The sequence below is a fragment of the Vanessa tameamea genome, chromosome 7, assembly GCF_037043105.1.
Source record: "Vanessa tameamea isolate UH-Manoa-2023 chromosome 7, ilVanTame1 primary haplotype, whole genome shotgun sequence".
Classification (NCBI taxonomy): Eukaryota; Metazoa; Arthropoda; class Insecta; order Lepidoptera; family Nymphalidae; genus Vanessa; species Vanessa tameamea.
The window spans coordinates 1,758,713-1,774,005 of NC_087315.1; the positions used below are offsets into that span (position 1 = coordinate 1,758,713).

At 31.1% G+C, this 15,293-nt stretch overlaps 1 protein-coding gene across 1 annotated transcript; it reads left to right on the forward strand.

Annotated features, from left to right (window-relative positions):
* The first annotated feature begins 917 nt into the window (after positions 1 to 917).
* Positions 918 to 14,487, forward strand: LOC113392201 (membrane alanyl aminopeptidase-like). Its single transcript, XM_064215300.1, has 15 exons — positions 918 to 1,186; positions 1,785 to 2,071; positions 2,151 to 2,306; positions 2,899 to 3,216; positions 3,440 to 3,623; positions 4,315 to 4,553; positions 4,673 to 4,856; positions 5,009 to 5,195; positions 6,465 to 6,562; positions 7,456 to 7,635; positions 8,470 to 8,654; positions 9,616 to 9,783; positions 10,809 to 10,949; positions 11,557 to 11,632; positions 14,269 to 14,487. The coding sequence occupies exons 1-15, from the start codon at positions 950 to 952 to the stop codon at positions 14,470 to 14,472; spliced, it is 2,844 nt and encodes a 947-aa protein (XP_064071370.1). The 5' UTR covers positions 918 to 949; the 3' UTR covers positions 14,473 to 14,487.
* Positions 14,488 to 15,293: the final 806 nt, after the last annotated feature.

The following is a 15,293-nucleotide window of genomic DNA, read 5'->3' on the forward strand; positions in this document are numbered from 1 at the left end:
ATATTTTAATATAAGATTTAATTAATTTGATTACTTAGGTCAACAAAGACTTAAATGATTAATATTCCGACATTATTTGAAGAATTTATCCAATTCCAGTATGAAACGAATGTGAAATATTTACCGTATCACATCGTATCGTATCGATAAACCTATCAAAATATAATTAGACTTCATAAAATTATCTATATTTATAATGCAATTGTAATTACTGTATGTCTGTATATTATTGAGGTTTTTTTATGCCATTGGTGCCAACGAGCAGTAGGCTTACCTGATGGAAAGTAACTACCACGGCCTAGATGCAAACGTCCACTTTACAACACCGGAGCTTTTCTTGAAGGTTCTCAAGTCCTATTGGTTCGGAAAAACTGTTTACTAAACTAACTGTTGGTTCCACAATGGTTTTGCGAGAATTTTCGGTTTCAGAATCTGTTCAAAAATGTTCAATTCAAAATTCTCATGTCATTCTATGTTTGATTCTGTAACGTCCATCATACGTTAATTTCTAAGAAATTGAGAATTATATTATACTGAATGTTATAAAGAAATCGTATCATATTGAAATTCAATGTATAGAATATATTTCTATGCATCAATATACAAAACTAGAAGATCGTGGTAAACATTGTAGGCAATCGCTTATCTAAATCATTTATACATTTTTAATTTTAATTATATGGAAATAAATTTGAATGTTATATCAATAATAATACTGATAAAGTAATAAATTACTAATAGATATGAGAATTTTTTATTGTTAAGATACGTATTTGGGGCTGAAGAGGCATAAGTGTAGGTACTTATAAGAATTTCTGGAGTTAATTTAACTATTACAGATGACCATAGAAATTAAAGTAGAATTGATAAAAAGTTTATAAGTGTAAATAATAAATAAATTTTAAAGAGTGATACTTAAAACTTACACATTTTAATTTAATATTTCAGTATGATGACGTTTTTCCGTAAGCTGGCGTTACTGCCAGTTTTACTGACATTGGTTAAATCAGACTTCCCACTTGATATAGAGGAACCAATATTAAGAAATAACGCTGGAGATGAAATCTATAGACTTCCGGAAGATCTTGATCCTATTCATATTAAAGTTGAAATGACTCCGTACTTTGAAGCTGAAGACAACAAGGAAGCCTTTACGTTTGATGGTCTTGTTGAATTAACTGTTCAAGTGAGTGTTAATAATTTCTCAATTAAAATATTAGTTACAATCATCCTTAGTATTAACATGTACATGGTTCCCTCCTGTTTGCCAAAAAAGGGATGACAAATTAGGAATCATTTTATATAAAACATTTCACAAATTTTGGTTAGATATCTTAATCTGAAAAAATATCATTTTGAGATTTTTGACAAATACTCAATTTAGAAATGTGTTGAATGTTTTTTTTTTTTTGATTTATAGAACCCAGTTATTCTTGTTAGATTAAATTATTATTCATATTTTTGTAAAATTAAAAAAGTCATTTAATTTTTAACCATTTCTAATTTCTGGTAGGGCTTTGTGCAAGTCCGTCTTAGTACCTACTAATATTCTTCACCAATTGTCACCGCCACAAAACAATACTCGGTATTTATGTGTTCCGGTTTGAAGGGTGAGTGAGTCACTAACTATTGTCAGGTACAGTTAATGTTTTTTACAGCGCTAATGTCTATAGGCGATGGTGGCAATTTATCATCAGATGACACAATTGCTCCTCCACCTATCTATTTAAAAAAAGTCAATTGATAAGAATTCCATTCTCATAAAACTAATTACATTGTTTTAGGCAGTTAAAGATAACGTTTCATCACTGGTCATTCATGAGAATGTCAGAGAAATACTGGCATTGACAGTAACAAATACAGCTGGTGTTCCATTAGCTTTGGATCTATTGAGGCCGTTTGAAAGAATTCGTGAACATCATTTCTTAAAAATAAACTTGGGAGAGGGAATAACATTGGTCAACTCAGAAATTTACAAATTGAGTATTCAATATATTGGTAATATTAATGAGACTCCCCTGAGTAGAGGTGTCTTCAGAGGTAGTTATAAAGGCAGTGATGGTAAAATTCAGTAAGTAATGAGTTTAATTTAAATAATAGTGAGAGGAAATAAAATTACCGATTTTCTAAAATATATATTTCCTTTCTAGTTGGTATGCTGCGTCACACTTACAACCGACTAATTCGAGACAATTCTTTCCCTGTTTCGACGAGCCCGGTTTTAAATCAACTTTCGATATTATAGTAAATCGCCCAGAAAATTTTACACAGACTTACTCAAACATGGCGATTAAAGAAGAGATAAGGTAAATATCATTGAACCCATAGTACGATGGAACAAGTATATATTATGAAAAGTCTAGTGAAAGAATTCAATATTTGTTTGGAATTTGTTTAGATCTTGGCCTGTTTATTCAAACGATCCTTTAGTTTTATCGTATATGTCTCCTGTACCTTTGCTTAGAGCGTTATCAAAAAATACTTACATCTAGTTAATATGATGATCTACAGAATTATTGGGTTAAAACATATACTTACAATGTTTTTATTGACGTCAATATTATATTAATAAGAGTACGTATACAGATTAAATGATAATAAGAGCTAAATGATAATAGTGTAAGAGCCGACGCTATGATAATGGCTTTAAATTTGGCGATAATTTAATGATAAACGATCGTATAATTCTTACTATTATTATTTGATACGTAATAAATTCCAAGTTTTGTTATTGACGTAACTGCGCTATGCATTTTAAATGTTTAACCTAATAACTTTATCACTGTTTGATAACATTAACTGTCTAAAATGAGGGTTTCTAAGAGAAGATATATGTAATTTAAATGATATTCATTTTCGTTTCTTAGTAACTATGCAAAAAACCATCTATGATTTCAGCATAGGAAATCGTCGTAAAGAAATATTCTATACAACACCGAGAATGTCAGCGTACTTAGTAACGGTTCACATCAGCGAAGAATTTACCGTAATCGCAGATAATAATAATGCTGCAGCTTCTTACCGTATTCTTGCAAGACCCAATGCTCAAGGTCAAGGTGAATACGCACTGCAAGTAGGACCACCGATAACTAGATGGCTCGAGGAATATTTCGATATTCCATATTATACGATGGCTGAAAATATGAAAAATGATCAGATAGCATCTCCAGATTGGGCATCTGGTGCTACTGAAAATTGGGGATTAGTTTCATACAGGTTAATTTATGATTTGTAATAATGTTATCTGTTAAATTAGTATCTTCCATCGGCTAATCCTCACCAGTTCTGCAATTATTCACACCTTTATGATCGACTTAAGTCAATGAATTGTACAAATATTATCTTTATTTTCAACGATACTCAATGTTATTGAGAAATTACTTGATTTATTATGAAACAATTATACAATTATAATTTTATTTTTTATTTACTTCCTTAGGGAACTACGTCTGCTTTACGAAGAAGGCGAGACTAACGCTTTAGACAAGATGACCATTGGAACTATAACCGCTCACGAGCTTGCTCATAAGTGGTTTGGGAATCTTATCACTTGCAGATGGTGGGACAATGTGTGGATCAATGAAGGCTTTGCTAGTTACTTTGAATATTTTGCTATGGATGGTGTAAGTAACTATACCATTATCAAATTACATTTTTTACATTAGCAGCCTGTAAATTTCCCACTGCTGCGTTAAGGCCTCCTCTCCCTCTGAGGAGAAGGTTTGGAGCATATTCCACCACGCAGCTCCAATGCGGGAAGGTGGAATACACATGTGGCAGAGTTTCGTTGAAATTACAAATGTAATTTGACAAATGCTGGTTTCCTCCCGATGTTTTCCTTCACCGCCGAGCACGAGATGAATTATAAACACAAATTAAGCACATGAAAATTCAGTGGTGCTTGCCTGGGTTGGAACCCAAAATCATCGGTTAAGATGCACGTGCACCACTGGGCCATCTCGGCTCAAATTACATTATTTTAGTTTAAATGTTATAGTAAACAACATGTAAATATAATATTTTTACGTTTATCAAGTACATTCAGTACAAATTTATGTATCAATAATAAAAAAATGTGCCGTTATATTCTTTTATTTTAATACGGCATTGTATATCATTATTTATTAGATTGGTTTTATAAAAAAGAGTAACCAATGATTATTTTTCCGGCTTTTCAATAAAATTTATATTATTTTACATTTTATCTATGTTGTAAAATGACGATTTAAAAAAATTCTTTGAGTTTACTTAAATAAAAATATTTTAATCGCTTCAAAAATACGATTTATTAAACATCAATTTATTTTAAATCAGGTGGATCCTGCAATGGAACTCGAAGATCAATTCAACATTAGATACTTGCAAAGTGCTTTATCATCTGACGCGTCAGCCTCAACAAGAGCTCTAAAGCATACAGTGAATTCACCAGCTCAAGTCACGGGACATTTTAGTGGCATCAGTTATACAAAAGGAGCTTCATTCTTACTAATGTTAAAACATTTCCTTGGCGAGTCGACGTTCAAGAAAGCCTTGAACTATTTCCTTGTTGAGAGGTACTTTTAAATATTTTTGTATAAAATGATGTTATCTTAATTCACATCCGTTTCACAAAAATATCAAAGTTCAAATGATTGAAAATTCATTGTAAATAACGGCGAATAATTTTCTTTAGGGCATATCAGCACGCTTTTCCTTCAGATCTATTCAGTAGCTTCGAAAAGGCTGTCGAAGTGGACAATGTTCTCAGTGAAAATTTGAACATTTCTCAGATAATGCGGTATTGGGTAGAAGAACCTGGATACCCCGTGCTCAATGTTAATGTTGACATGGCAAATGGGAATATAACGCTGACACAGGTAATAAGTAATAGTAATAGCAATAACTTATGCAAACATTGCAAATACTGTAATGTTTGGTCTAAATCATACCGTTAGGTAATAATTTGAAGTTATTCGAATTAAATCTGTTAATTATATCTGAATATTATTATGGAATTACACTCTTTTAGGAGCGTTTCTTTATCAGTCCTTCGGCGACACAGACTCAGCAAGTGTGGCCATTACCTCTTACGTTCACTACGGGCAATAACCCTGATTGGAATAATCTCACACCATCACATGTTATGCTCGGTAGAACAATGGAAATCCAAAAAGATCCAGGACACGAATGGGTCATATTTAATGTGCAGCAAAAAGGTTAGTAACGTATCCTTAACTTATACGTTTTGTAAAATAAGGTTTGTGTGACTGAATTTTTTCGCGCGATCTATTTCAAGAACTACCTAATGGCCTAATAACAACTGCCCATAAATATAAGGCGCCCTAAGAAATTTTAACCATCCCTAGCATCTTCAATGCACCACAATTCTTGAGAACTAAGTTTCCCTCCCTGTGGTATATATGATAGTAGTATGATAATATATTATCTGGTGTTGAAATAATAAAACATACATAATCAGCCTGTAAATTTCCCACTGCTGGGCTAAGGCCTCCTCTCCCGTTGAGGAGAAGGTATGGAGCATATTCCATCACGCTGCTCCAATGCGGGTTGGCGGAATACACATGTGGCAGAATTTCGTTGAAATTAAACACATGCAGGTTTCCTCACGATGTTTCCCTTCACCGCCGAGCACGAGATGAATTATAAACACAAATTAAGCACATGAAAATTCAGTGGTGCCTGCCTGGGTTTGAAACCGAAATCATCGGTTAAGATGCACGCATTCTAACCACTGGGCCATCTCGGCTCATATCTGGTGTTAGGGTTTGCTCAAAGTCCTAAGTACGATTTCTCACCTTCAGTATGATGAGATGACAAGCAGATACGACTGTCTAGAAACGCATGGCAGTAACTACTGACCTTGTCTATTGTCCGAGCTGTAGCTAGTGAGAATTTGTTTGCAGATAACAGCCATTACATTGGCCTGACCTAATTTGAACCTGGTATCTGGCTTTAGGTTCTGCAGCTTTACACCTAACAAGTAGATAATTGCGTTATTTTTACAGAATAATATTAGTATAGAACGATAATAACAATTGAATATTATAGATTAAATATTATTGGCAGTGAAGTCAAAGGTGTTTTACTTTAAGAACATATTTTTTTAATCCAAATAGTAAAATATAAAGTAAAAATATACTTTAACAAATGTACAATAGTAATTACTGTAAAGTTATGGAATGTTTAAGCTATGATGATTACGTGAGAAACTCCGTGGTACTTCCGTTTTTAAAAACAAACAAAATAATATAAAGTGCTATAAAGTGAAAGTGGACGCAAATCTTTCTTTTTTCGATTTCGATTCGATTACGTAATACAATATTCAATATAAATATTTTAAAACTTAACCTAACTTTGTAAGATCATATATTGAACAATACTTATCGGATTTAAGATTATTAAAAGTTTAAATTTCTTAGGTCAATTGTGTATTCGATGTAAAAATATTTTTAAATTTTTCTTAGGTATTTATCGAGTCAATTACGATACACACACCTGGGAAATGATTGCTGATGCTCTTAAAAATAAAGACTCAAATATTCATCACTTGAATAAAGCACAAGTAAGTTGTATATATTTTAGATGTAAGTCACTGGCGGTAGGATTTGGTCAAAGACTGTATTGGAAAGCACTATCTATATAATTCTTATGCCTACTAGTTTAAAAGGTGAGAAAGCCAGTACCGACACCACAGACAAAGTTGACGGCGTATTTACGATGTAAGGAGTGATTTATACTTCTTGCACATCTTTACTAATAATATGATTTGTTGTATGTATTATTCTGCCTTCTAAGGAAAATAAAGAAAAAATAACGAATTCTAATTAAATTCTATTATATATTTTCCTATATATCCACATTTTAATGATTGACATATCAAATCACGACATTAAACTTTCAAGTGCCTCTTGTATCACAATTTAGAGTATAAGAGTATATAAATATTGCGTTTGTTAGTTGTTTATAATGATTGTTTTGTATGTATACTACTAGACAAGTTGTTCAATATTAAACTTGTGACACAGTGACGGAAAAGAGAAAAAAAAACCGAGACGATGGCGAGACAGGGCACAATAGTTTATATCTTTTTATGTTTGTCTCTGAGAGTATTGTAGTGAAATTATTTGATTCAGTAATGGTCATAATTGTCTTGGTATTACGTAAATTAGACAATAATTATAACAACATATAATCAACATTACAGGTTTCAGTTAGAAGTTAGAAACTGAAATAATAAACTTCTTCAATGCATGTTTAAAAACTCATTTCACGAATCGGTGATTACCGTTTGTTATGTTTCAATTTACGATGACATATTTTTATTACTCTTACATATATATGAAAACTCTTTTCACAAACATAGTCTAATAATTTCTACAATATACAGATTTAAAATAAAAGAAAACTTAACTCTACATAATAACCAAGTAAATCTAATTATAAAATTTATTCTAGATTGTCGACGATGTATTTGCCCTTATGAGGTCTGAACGTATGTCATACGATTTAGGCTTCAAGGTTTTGGATTTCCTTAAAGAGGAAACGAATTATTACTCCTGGTTCCCAGCGATTTCTGGCTTCAGCTGGCTAAGGAACAGGTTCTTACACTTGCCTGACACCTTAAGGCAGTTTGACGTGAGTATGGAGTAATTTTGACGTGAGAGAATTAATAACTTAGCGCTTGAATTTAAAGTCACAGCTTCAAGCCAAGTCTATAAAAGCTTAACAATTCTTAATTAAAATTTTCTAAAATTTTATCGAATCTTATGATTTATTTTTGAATATAAATATGAAATATATACATTAAAATACATTTAAAATTAAAAAAGTGTACAGATAATTATGATTTGATATTGGCACAATATCAATATTAAAATTAATATCTTAAATCATGAAAATATGTAAAGATATAAAAATACATGAAATTGACATATATGTGTAAATTTTAAAAATTTATTACATCGAAGTTAAAAGAATATACTGTATTTCTCTTTTTTTATATATTTCTAAAGATATATTTTAATAGTGAATACCATATCAAAATATCTATGAAAAGACATCGGACTTGAAAGCGTCCGTTTAGGTAGTTAGGGGAAGAATATATAGAAAACAAATGCGCCTGCTAGTATGTGAACGCTCCTAATTATCTTTACAAGTTATTTGAAGAACAGAATGTTCTAGTCTTTCTGTGTCACATTTATGATAATATTTGTAAAGTTCCGGAAACGTATAGCTTTTCAAAAGGAACATTATGCCCATTATGAATAATCCTTTTTCTCTTAGATACCCTTTTAAAAGTAGCTTTGATTTTTAGTAAAAAAATATTTTTGTAAGTAGCATGCTTATAGCACGCTAGTGTAAGCTAAATACCAAAGAAAAATATGATACTTTCGTAAAATTATTTTTAATTAAGTATTTTAATACGCTTTAGATAAATTAATTTTTATCTTTGACATTACAATTTACCAGGAAATTCTTTACGACTTCTTGGACGCCGTTATCAAAGACTTGGGCTACGATGTCGAAGTTGGGGAACCTCTAACTAGGACATTGAACCGTTTCACTGTACTTTCATTTGCTTGTGATATCGGTCATGAAGGATGCGTCAACAACGCTATCACGAAGTTCAACGCATTAGTCGCAGACGGAATCAGGTATTTGATATTAATTGTATTTGTAACTGAATACGAAAATTATCTGTTAATAGTGTAATTACACTATCATGTTAAAAAACTATTTAAAAAGTCCTCATTTATTTTCAATTAAATTGTTTTTTTAAAGGAGAACTTTTATTGTCATATACTAAACAAATAATAAGAAAATCACGTATAATGTCTGTGGCAAAAGGAGTTAGCTCAGTATAGCTGAGTCGAAAAACAGCTCTGGTTTTAAGCCGCCCACTCTATCTCGGATATAAAATAAAATCGATTAACAATCGATCATAAAATAAAAGACAAAATGTACTGTAATGAGGCTGAGATTTAATGTCCACCTTAAAATAAAATCATACATAAGAATTACAAAACAAGAACTGAATAATATTCGAGTAATATAATATTAAAAATAAAATATATTTTACAAATTATTCAACCACAATATCATACAAAAAATTCGATCGAGAAGATGAGAAGAATGATACGAATTTATACGTAGAGGTAGAAGTTCGTAATATGGGATTTTAGGTATTTCATACGAACAATTTTTATAGGCTTGGTCAATTTCCTTCCATATCGGTAATACACTATTACTCCATTTGATTAGACTTCAACGTATCTTTTATTGTAAATAGACCTTTGACACGCGACGTAATGTTGTCTAGTTAAGTTTTATATTCAATTAATAAAAAAAAAATGTTCTATCTGGTCGGTCTCGGTGGCAATTCATTATAAAATCATGGCAGTCGTTTGGTGTTATTAATATTAGAAATCTATACTAATATTATAAATGCGAAACTAACTTTCATGACTAAATCATGAATGTGATGAAGTTTGGTATAAAACAAGATTTAATTCCAAGGACATATACTTTTTAAATCTGCCGACCAACCCCTAAAACGCGAGCAAAGTCGCGAGTGACAGCTAGTGAATCTAAATTTTGATCCGCTTTTTTTTCCAGTGTTAATCCTAATCTGAGGAGGCACGTCTTCTGTCAGGGTCTATTAAATGGTGGACTCGAGGCTTGGCGTTTCCTTTACCAGCGTAGACTTAACTCAAACAATCAAGCCGATGAAGCAGCAATGCTTCGTTCCCTCGGTTGTACCACCAACGAACAAGCTATTCAAGAGTAAGTAGTTTTTTTTAAATTTAAAAACAGATATTTAGTGTGTATACAGGGTTATTGGTAATTCGGCGTATTCCCGTTAGGAGGTGATAGGGGTGACTATTTGCGATAATTTTAACGCCCATATGCATTACGCAAAAGTAAACCATTTTTGAGTTATCACATTTTTTAGATTTTTTCGAAATAAGTCATAATAGCAACTTTATTAAAAAAAAAGTTTCGATTAAAATGAACTTTTTTCTTCTAATTTATAAAAACGATTAAACACTGGATATTTTTCAATATTTAAACAATATTTATCGGTACAAATTTAAAAATGCGAGACGGAAAACGATATTATTTCAATATTTTTTTCCCTCAAATATGCCTGAAAAACAAAAAAAATTATCATTAACAAATCATCTTACAATAGTTAAACATATTAGCATCCATGTGTGTCCGAAGCACTAATATGTGTGTAATATAATTATAAAACCTGCACACATAGATAGTCGAATTTGGCTATAATCACTAAAATTTTACCAGTATTATTATTATTACACAAAGTACTGGATCAGGCATTCGTGTATTATGTTACATTAAAATTTTAGTCGTTTTAATCGGTTTAAATTAAAGTTATACTGGTGTGTTCATATATTAAATTAGGAGTGTTAAAATTATTATTAAAATGTATATAGCTTATAATATTATCGAGTTCAATCAATTGATATAATATCAGCAACCTTAACATACATTTTCACTGAACTAGATTGTATTCCATAATATCATTCTATATATTAATGATGTGATACTTAAGTAGACTCTCAATTTTCCTACTCTGATAATAGTCCAATGAAAACAGGTACAAGATCAGCGGCTTTAACATTGGAAACTGATAAATTTACTTTGAGCTGCTATAGACTTCGGCTGTAGGTTCAAGTGATTTAAGTATGTCAAAATTATATCAAAAATATATAATTTTGAATGAGACTGTTTGATTCAATGATGATGTTGAATTGTATCTATTAATTTTGTATTTGATTTTCCAGGTATTTACAAATGATCCTCAGTGATGACCTCAAAGCTCAAGACAGTGTTAATGCCTTCACATTCCTCTTAATGGGTAACAGAGGAAATGCTAAAATAGTATTACAATTCGTTAAAGACAATGTAGAAAGTATCGTGAAGAAGTAAGTTTAATAATAATTAGTAGGAATATATTGTTGCTAGTTGAGTTTTTTTGGAACGAAGTTGTTTTATGCTGCTTACAGTCGTAATCGTCAAGTAGGAAAGCGTCGTGGCGTTGCTTGTGTCCCCCTCCAGGCAACTTTTCCGTATCTTTCTCTGTGTTTCTTTCTATTATATGCAATTTTATTATATAATCATATAAACTTTTTTTTTTTTAATATGGGATTTTTAATAATAATTTTATTTCTTGTCTTCGAATTATTCTCATACGTTGTGAGTTTAATTAATTTTATCATTTAATACATAATATATAACGTAAGCAACTTCGTTCCAGCCGGGTGTATTTCGACACTCTTTTTTAATATTAACTATGGAATACTATGATCTATATTTTTTTGGTTTTTGTATTTCATGATGAAATTTCATGTCTACTGGCGTTTGGTTGTTAATATTTGTTCGTCCACTATCGCCATCGATTCAAACATTTGAATCTATTATAATTTCGATATTGTTACTATTTTTATTGTTATTATTTTAATCACGGCTTCAACTTAATTTAAAAATAAACGTTAAAAAGGCTAAAATTAAAAGAATTATTTAAATTTTCAGAGTCGTCCTACCAACATGGTTTGCTAATGTTTTAAGTAATCTAGCGGCCTATATGGATGAAGACGGTCTTAACGATGTAAGTTATATCATTTCTCTTATAACTTATAAAATGAATTATGAAATTACTAATATTCCTATTTACCCCTCCTTTTAAGCTTATCACTTGTGTTAAGAATGGGGACGACGGATTCGTCCTTCGACATTTTACATCGCTAGGCGACCCGTAAAACATTGCTCGATTGATACTTTAGACCTGACTTTTAAGAATAACTGATCTTTTTAGAATCAAATAAGTGTTTGATTTGTGCTCAACTCATCTTGAGGTAACTTGAATGTGTATGTATTGAAAAACGTGGTGAAATAATAAAAATAAACATAAACATAATCAGCATGTAAATTTCCCACTGCTGGGCTAAGGCCTCCTCTCCCGTTGAGGAGAAGGTATGGAGCATATTCCACCACGCTGCTCCAATGCGGGTTGGTGGAATACAGATGTGGCAGAATTTAGTTGAAATTAGACACATGCAGGTTTCCTCACGATGTTTTCCTTCACCGCCGAGCACGAGATGAATTATAAACACAAATTAAGCACATGTAAATTCAGTGGTGCCTGCCTGGGTTTGAACCCGAAATCATCGGTTAAGATGCACGCGTTCTAACCAATGGGCCATCTCGGCTCTCAATCAAATCAATCGGTGGAATAATATCAATATTCAATCTACATCTACTATTTACAAGAAGTTTTTGCGCAGTTTTGGTGCATTTATATGCCGTTACTTTATATATAACTAGTTGTCAACTATAGCTTCGTTTGTGTTTTAGGAATTCGTCATCAGGTTTTAGGTAAAAAAAGGTAAAAAGGCCTATGTATTTCCTTGATGTACAAGCTTGTTTTGTAATGTCATTACAATTTCATCTAATTCGGTTTAGTTTCTAGGCCGCAGAAGAGTACAGACAGACATACAGCGAAACTTTCGTATATATAATATAAGTATACATGATAAATATATCACTATGATATAAGATATGTATTATAAGCAAAAAGTTTTTAATAAGAGTATCATGTACTAAATCTTTTCTTAATGATTTTATTAAATAAAAAATGGAATTGTGATAATGACTGTGTGCTCGGGAATAGTTTTGTAAGTTATCCATGATTATGCAATTTATGTGCATAAAAAATCAAAAAAAAAAATTTTAATTAGGCACATTTGTATAATGTTACGGTGTTGAATTAAACGATTCTTAAAGTTATCGAGAAGAACCGACAAGATATCCAGTAGTTACTCTTTTCCGCCATTTTTATTTCAAAGTATGTCAGTAAAGTACAATTATATTTACATTATGCCTAAAAATCAATAAATCTTAAGTCCATGCTTTTTTTACCTGTAATATTAACTTCTATTGAGTAATATGTCTTATTTGTCAATGTTTTTTTGACGTGAGATCGTAGAATCTTATTATCCATGAACATATAGAATTCATGTTCTTCATAGAACTCATATACCTATCCATGTAACGTTAAACAATAGCTCAAAGTTATACGGATATTCAACTAGTGACGTAAATGTAGCAGGTAGGAAATAAAAAGGCACTGATTGTAATCAATGCGAACAAACTTAAATTGAACTACTTCGGTAGTCGATAAAATTATTATTATTTTGTTATGATTCGATTAAGCTTATTTTATAATAAACGTAATCCTATATGTATATCATTAAAATATACATAAATATATACTTTGTATAATCAACAATAAATTTACAAAATTTTTGTTATAATGATCATACTCGTGTTATAATTATCGATACTAATGTATTATTTTTAATATGTACATATTCCGTGTTACGTTTCGATTGCATATAAGATTTCCTTATTATAATATTCTAATATTACATAATTATTATTATGTAATATACACGATGGTAAGTGCCCACGATCGCCAATAGACGGTGCGTTAAGAAATATAAAAAACTTTACATTGCCAAAGCGCTACTAACCTTGGGAACTAAGATTTTATGTCTCTTGTGCCTGTAGTTACACTGACTCACTCACCCTTCAAACCGGAACACGATAATACTAAGTATTGCTCTTTGGCGACAGAATATATGATAAGTGGGTGATGCTTAACAAACATCACAAAACCTTACTAACAAGTCATTCTAAAATTTAATTATTTTATTTATAGTCATAATTACAAAAAGATTCATGAATCACAAAAAAGTATTTATTTATTATTATAAAGACAAACATTTGTACAAAAAACAAACACAATTAAGATATCACAATTAAGATTGTTAAATACCGTGTCTTAAAAAGTTTGTTTATAATAAAGTCTACAGAAGAACAGTTTGTTATGTATTATATAATACATGTGTATTTTATGAACAAACTATAGGTATGTACCTATGAGTATGTAGGCACACAAACGGATATACGTACATTAAATATTAATTTAATCATCATCATCAGCCCACATTCGTCCACTGCTGGACATGGCCTCTCCAAATGCGCGCCACTGTGGTCTTTCTTCGGCATATTATCTTAATTAGGATGTAATTTCATTTGATTTGATAGAGTGATGATCAAATATTTAAATAAATATTTTTTTATAATTGTTCTAAACTAATCGTTTTTATTCTAAAAAAAAAAGTAAGGTATTTATTAACATTAAGGAATCTGCTCAAATTTCACAAGAAAAATGTTTTTCAGATGGAGCAGTGGCTTCGTGCCAATCAGGCATCAGTACCTAGTGCTCAAACTGGGCTGAGCGCTATTGTATCCGCACGTGCCAATATGAGATGGGGATCAGATCGAGCTCAAACTGTTTTAAGAGCAGCAAGAGGTTCCGCGACAGTAGCAGTACCAGCAACCGTCTTATTGTTAACTACGTCTATTGCTCTTATGTTAAGATGAAATTGTTTCTAAACTAGTACAACTTATCATTCATTAAGTCTACAAAATTAATCGGCTACATTTATAAGTAATCGCTTATTTTAATTCACTCATAAATATTTATACCCCCATTACCAGTCCGATAAAAAAATAATTATTATTGAACCAAATTATTGAAGAAGGTTTTACTCTATACTAACTGCCTCCTCGACTTCACATTATATGTAGAATTGAAATTATTTTTCGTTGGTATCTTCCTTAAAATATTTATTTCATATGACTGTATGTCTAATCAAATACATACGATTAAAAATTTTTGGAGAACTTTATTTTTAGTAAGACCTAAGATTGTAAATAATATATTAATAACGACAAATAAAGACAAACTATAAAACATTATTTTGTTTGATACAATTACCTATATTACCACTGCAAAGCATTTAAGCGTCCTCAATAAAAGAAAATATAAAACAGGCTTGATAATAATATCTAAATTTAACGCGCAGAAACTACGGGGCAAAGCTTGTTTGTATTACAGGAGAATTTGTATGGTTACGCGTTCTAATTTCAGAAACTACCAAAACGATTTGTAATATTCTTTTTGCGTTAGATATCCCATTATTTGTTAAAGGTCACAGACTAAATAACTCCACGCTACACTGCAAGGTGGAGCAATTATACTCGTTAACAAATTTGGCGAAATCGACTTGTATTTGGTTAATGATATGAATTAATTGGTTATGTCGGCTACATAACCATTGAGTAAATACTTATCATGTATAATCCAAACGCGGGTGAAACGTTATAACGGTTTTAATGGATATACGTGAACAACCGAAACT

Coding starts and splice junctions, on each gene's coding strand:
- LOC113392201 (XM_064215300.1), top strand. CDS start 950: ATGATGACGTTTTTCCGTAAGCTGGCGTTACTGCCAGTTTTACTGACA. Junction 4,857..5,008: donor GGAATATAACGCTGACACAG/GTAATAAGTAAT, acceptor ACACTCTTTTAG/GAGCGTTTCTTTATCAGTCC. Junction 7,636..8,469: donor ACACCTTAAGGCAGTTTGAC/GTGAGTATGGAG, acceptor ACAATTTACCAG/GAAATTCTTTACGACTTCTT.